The sequence below is a fragment of the Lolium perenne genome, chromosome 6 (genome assembly GCF_019359855.2).
Source record: "Lolium perenne isolate Kyuss_39 chromosome 6, Kyuss_2.0, whole genome shotgun sequence".
NCBI lineage: Eukaryota > Viridiplantae > Streptophyta > Magnoliopsida > Poales > Poaceae > Lolium > Lolium perenne.
In genome coordinates this window covers 97561919-97567939 of record NC_067249.2, presented here as the reverse complement: position 1 = coordinate 97567939, position 6021 = coordinate 97561919, and the positions used below count along the sequence as shown (strand labels likewise).

Genomic DNA, 6021 nt, shown 5'->3' with positions numbered 1-6021 from the left:
CTATGTTATGATGATGTTTGCATTTGCCCTTATGTTTTCTTTATCTTTCGAGTTTTTCAACAAGTTTTTATGCATCATGTCACCCCTCCCCCTTAGAAAGAGCTCGCCTATCAAAGTTGTTCCCTTTTGTCTCATGACTTCATCTCATCAGATGGTTGACACTCGCCGCGGAGCGCACTAGAACGACCCTCCACCCCCACCTGAACCCAATATGGCTCAAATCCTTCGCATCCTTATGGAAGACCGCCAAGCCGCCCGCGCTGAAAGTCAAGCAAACATTGCGGCTCTGCAGAATATTGCGCAGCTTGCCGCAGGAAACAACAACAATGGAGGTGATGGTGAAGAAGGCCCAAGATCCAAACTAAGGGACTTCCAGAACACTAACCCACCAGTGTTCACCAAGTGCACCGCCCCTCTTGATGCGGACGATTGGCTCCGCACTATCGAAAACAATTTGGAAGTCGCGGCCGTGGGCGAGAATGAGAAGGTGGTTCTTGCAACTCACTTTCTCGCCGGACCCGCAAGAGCTTGGTGGGAAAATATTAAGGCAATGCAAGCTGCAGACCATGTGATCACCTGGGAGGAGTTTACCACTAAGTTCCGCAAAGCCCACATCCCTTCAGGTTTGATCAAGATCAAGAGAGATGAGTTCTTCAACCTTAAGCAGAATAATAGTAGTGTGATCGATTACCTGGACAAGTTCAACACCTTGGCTAGATATGCACCTCAGGACACTGATACTGATGAAAAGAAGAGGGATCGTTTCCTTAATGGTCTTCATGAAGAGATCCAGAGTATTCTCGTGGCCGTTCCTTACCCTGATCTTGAATCTCTGGTGGATGCCGCCATTATGGTGGAATCAAAGCGCAAGGCAGCCTATGAGACCCGCAAGCGCAAGATGCAGCAGCAAAGTGGACCCATCAATGCTAGGTTCCGCGGCCAGCCTCCACCAAGGCCGGCGCCTCAACCTCAGCGAGCGCCAGCCCCCGCTTATCGCCCCTCCAACAACAACACCAACCGCCAGACTATGCAGCCTCGTACCGGAGGAGGAAACTTCAACAACAACCCCCGCAACAACCCAAATGCTCGCACTCAGGGAGATGGGTGTTTCGCCTGTGGACAGCCTGGACACTTCTCCCGTGAATGCCCCTCCAAGATGAATCCTGCTCAGCGCCCCAATGCGCCAAGACCCAATCAAGGTCAAGCTCGTGCTGCAACCGGGAAGAAGCCCCCACCCAAGAAGCAGGCTAATACTGCAAGAGGACACCTGAACCATGTTAATGCTGAAGAAGCTGAAGAATCTCCAGACATCGTTATGGGTATGTTCCTAGTCCATTCCACTCCCGCAAGAGTCCTTTTTGATTCCGGTGCATCACATTCCTTTGTTACCGAACCCTTTGTTAAAAAGAGTAAAATGACACCCACCCTCGTGAGAAGACTCATGCTTGTTCAAATACCTGGATCCACCGCTAAAGCCCGTTTATCCTGCAAACAAGTTCCCATAGAAATCCTAGGCGTTCCTTTCCAAGCAGAACTCATTGTCCTAGGAGCCCAAGGGTTAGAAGTAATTCTGGGAATGGATTGGATGACCAAGTACCAAGGACACATTGACTGTGCCCAAAAATCCATCTCATTAACCAATGACGTAGGTATTCAAGTAAAATACACTGCCACTATTCCCTCATCTTGAGCCTTCTGTAAAAAGAGTGTCTCCGGACCAACCATTGATCTTGTCCCGATAGTTTGTGAGTATCCGGATGTTTTCCCAGAAGAGTTACCCGGTATGCCCCCGATAGGGATATCGAGTTCATCATAGAATTGATGCCTGGAACAACACCTATAGCACAGAGGCCTTACCGTATGAACCCCCAGGAGCTGATTGAGCTAAAGAGGCAGTTGGATGATATGTTGAGCAAGGGTCTGATCCGACCTAGTGCCTCACCATGGGGATCACCCGTAATTTTTGTGGACAAAAGAGACGGTACCATTCGCCTTTGTGTGGATTATCGGAAGCTCAATGAAGTGAAAATCAAGAACAAGTACCCTCTCCCCAAGATTGAGGATTTGTTCGACCAAATGAACGGAGCCCGAGTCTTCTCCAAGATTGATCTCCGTACTGGGTATCATCAGTTAAAAGTGCGAGAATCTGATATCCCCAAAACAGCCTTCACCACCCGTTATGGACTGTTTGAGTACACCGTGATGTCCTTCGGACTAACCAATGCCCCCGCCTACTTCATGAACCTCATGAACAAGGTCTTCATGGATTACCTCGATAAGTTTGTTGTGGTATTCATTGATGATATCCTTGTTTACTCCAAATCTGAAGAGGAGCATGAGGAACATCTACGTCTTGTTCTGGGTACTCTGAGGGAACATCAACTCTATGCCAAGTTCAGTAAGTGCCAGTTTTGGCTCAAGGAAGTTGGATTTCTTGGCCATGTACTGTCTGCCGGAGGAATCTTGGTCGACCCCTCTCTCATTAAGTCCATCATGGACCGAAAGCCACCAACTAACCCTACTAAAGTAAGGTCCTTCCTCGGGTTAGCTGGATACTACCGCAAGTTTGTAGAGGGATTCTCTAGTATCGCTAAACCCATGACCCAGCTACTCAAGAAAGGAAGGAAGTTTGTATGGACAGATAAGTGTGAGGAAAGTTTCCTAGAACTCAAGAAGCGTCTTGTGTCCGCCCCTATCTTAACTATGCCGGATGTCACCAAAGACTTTGTAATCTACTGCGATGCATCCAAGCTCGGCCTGGGTAGTGTTTTGATGCAAGAAGGGAAAGTTATCGCCTATCTCTCTCGCCAACTGAAGCCACACGAAGAAAATTATCCCACTCATGACCTGGAGCTAGCCGCCGTAGTCCATGCTCTCAAAACTTGGCGCCACTATCTTATCGGAAATCGGTGCAACATCTACACCGATCACAAAAGCCTTAAATATATCTTTTCCCAGAGAGAACTGAATATGCGACAGAGGAGATGGATTGAATTAATAAAGGACTACGATCTTAGCATCCACTATCACCCTGGGAAAGCAAATGTGGTCGCCGACGCTCTTAGTCGAGAACCTTGTTCGTTGAACGCCCGCTTAAAGGTGGAGCAACCTTTGCTGTATCAGGAGTTTGAAGAGTTTGGATTGGAACTGGTTAGCCATGGATTTTTGGCCGCTTTGGAACTTAAGCCCACCCTAAGGGATCAGATCAAGGAGTCACAGAAGGGTCATGAGAGCATTGAAGGTATCAAGCGCTGTATGGAAAAAGAAGAGGTGACTGGATTTTCCATTGGTAATGGAGGAGTCTTGTGGTATAAGGGACGTCTCTGCGTACCGACTATTCCGGACTTGAAGCACCTGATTATGGAGGAAGCTCATAACACTCCCTACTCCATTCACCCTGGCGGGACGAAGATGTATCAGGATCTCAAGGAGACTTTCTGGTGGCATGGGATGAAACGTGACATTGCCTCCTTCATTGCTAGATGCGAGGTTTGTCAACGGGTTAAAGCTGAGCACCAACGCCCACCGACTACTCCAACCTCTGCAAGTTCCTGTTTCGTAATTGGATGAAGTAAGGATGGATTTTATTGTTGGCCTTCCCCGATCTAATCGCGGACATGATTCCATTTGGGTAATTGTGGATCGTCTCACCAAAGTAGCTCATTTCATTCCAGTCAAGACCTCTTATAATGGCCGAGATCTAGCCGACCTCTATATATCACGAATAGTTAGCCTGCATGGAGTACCCAAGACTATCGTTTCTGACCGAGGATCTCAGTTCACATCGCGTTTCTGGAAGAAGCTTCACGAAGCACTGGGAACCAAGCTCTCTTTCAGTACTGCATATCATCCGCAGACAGGAGGGCAAACTGAACGTGTGAACCAGATTCTGGAAGATATGCTCCGCGCTTGTGTTCTAGCTTATGGAACCAAGTGGGAAGACTGCCTACCCTTCGCCGAGTTCTCGTATAACAATAGCTATCAGGCCAGCCTCCAGATGGCCCCTTTTGAAGCACTCTATGGGCGTAAATGCCGCACCCCTCTCAACTGGTCTGAAACTGGAGAAAGCCTAGTGTTTGGTCCGGACATACTTCGGGAAGCTGAGGAGCAAGTCCAACTCATCAGAGACCAGCTGAAAGCGGCGCAATCCCGTCAAAAAAGCTACACCGACCCCAAGCATCGTGAGGTGACTTTCAACATTGGAGACTTTGCTTATCTTCGGGTTACACCTCTCAAAGGGATGCAACGTTTCCACGTCAAGGGGAAATTAGCACCAAGATATATTGGCCCCTTCAAGGTCATCGGCCGTCGCGGAGAGGTATCCTATCAATTAGAGCTACCCCCAGAGTTGTCAGATTTTCATGATGTCTTCCACATCTCGCAACTCCGGAAATGTCTCCAAGTGCCTGACAAGCCTGAAGTTTTTAAGAACATCGACCATCGATCCATCCACTTGAACCAAGACCTAACCTACCATGAGAAACCACTCCGAATCCTTGAAGAGGCGGTGAGATTAACCCGCAGAAGGAAGATCAAGTTTTTCAAGGTTCAGTGGAGTAACCACTCCGAGGAGGAAGCCACCGGGAACGAGAGGATTATCTCAGGAGCGAGTTCCCTTACCTCTTCAACTCTTAGTCTCGGAATCTCGGGACGAGATTCTTTTAAGGGGGGAAGGTCTGTAACATCCCACTTTTCAAATATTGCATATTTTCCAGTTTAAAAACTCTTGAGCCAACAAAAACTTTTTAATCTTGCTACCTTGTGAGTGCATAGGATAGAATTCTTACTTATGTTGATAATAGTATGGTATGTTAGTGCAGTAACTTGTACTCAAAACCTTTAGCACCTAAAACTTTTTTATATGTGAGAGGGAGATTTCTCCTCTATGATTGACACCATTAGTATGGCACCATCATCGCCCTTATTTCCAACCTTTTTGTTACTCTCCACTTTTGGAAAATTGCCCTCCTTTCTCTCTCTTTTGAGCAAACCCTAGGAAGGAGAGATACTTCCCCCTCTCTTTCCTTTCCACCTTTTTCCTTCTCTCTCTTTTCTCTCATATGGCCTTAGGTCATGTGACACCACTCATATTTGCACTCTTTCTCATCCATCTCGGGTTTTGCCAACCCTAGGGGTACACTACTCCCCCTCTTTCTTTTTTTTCTTTCCTCTCTCTTTTCTTTCTGTTTATGGCCGGGCCTTGGTGCATGGCACCACCGGCACCACCCCTCTCTCTGGCCTCCTCCTGGCCGCACCCCCTCCACCCTTGGGCCCTTTTTACCCATCCCTCTCTCCCTTCTGGCCCAAGACTACTCCCTCACCAGCCCACCCCAAAACTTCCCCAGCCCAAGCGACAGAGAGGAGATCCCTCTCGGGATCGTGCGTGCGATGACCGTGTGGTCTCCCCTCGATCGATGCCGCGCCTCGTTTCCTTCCCCCGATGCCTCGCTTCACTCCCTAGCCTCCTCGTATCCCTCCCTGACACCTCGAGACCACGCGCGCCCCCTCGACTCCCTCCCGCTCGCTGCTGTTGTCCCCCTCGCTGGTTGGCCGACGCCACCGTCTGTCGCCCGCCCCCTGCCCTCCTCCGCCTATATAAAGGCCCCGCTCCACCACTCCCTCCCTCACACCACTCCCTCGCCCTCCACCTCCACAGAACACCCCTGAGAGCGCCCAGGGCGCTGCTCAGGGCCGCCACTCGCCGGAGCCTGTCACTTCCATCACCACCGAAGAGGAGAAGGTCGCCGGGCCCTTCTGCAGCAACGCCGCCCTCTCCCCTCTGTTTCCTTCCACCCCGTTCGTCCTCGAGGCCTAACCCGCCCTCCTTCTTCTCCAGGATCGCCGGGGAGTCACGCTGCTGCCGTCTTCCCGGAAGTCCCTGCGAAGAAAACCGCCGGGAGAAGCTGCTGTTCGCCCGGAGGGAGCCCAGGACGCGCGCCAAGCCTGCCCCGAACCGCCTCCGACCCGCCTCACCCCCGCCATCGCGACCCAGACCTCGCTGGTGAGTCCCCCGGTCGTCCT

The 6021-nt window shown here is 50.2% G+C and overlaps 1 protein-coding gene across 1 annotated transcript; it reads left to right on the top strand.

Annotated features, from left to right (window-relative positions):
- Window positions 1-211: 211 nt before the first annotated feature.
- LOC139832460 (uncharacterized) lies at window positions 212-5815 on the top strand. Its single transcript, XM_071822226.1, has 4 exons — window positions 212-1319; window positions 1844-2787; window positions 3935-4318; window positions 5657-5815. The coding sequence occupies exons 1-4, from the start codon at window positions 212-214 to the stop codon at window positions 5813-5815; spliced, it is 2595 nt and encodes an 864-aa protein (XP_071678327.1).
- Window positions 5816-6021: the final 206 nt, after the last annotated feature.

Bases quoted from the DNA above. Each gene is read 5' to 3' on its own strand.
- LOC139832460 (XM_071822226.1), top strand. From the start codon at position 212: ATGGCTCAAATCCTTCGCATCCTTATGGAAGACCGCCAAGCCGCCCGC. The intron at 1,320-1,843 runs GTATGTTCCTAG...CAACACCTATAG, and splicing joins ATCTCCAGACATCGTTATGG to CACAGAGGCCTTACCGTATG. The intron at 4,319-5,656 runs GTATCCTATCAA...CCACCTCCACAG, and splicing joins TCATCGGCCGTCGCGGAGAG to AACACCCCTGAGAGCGCCCA.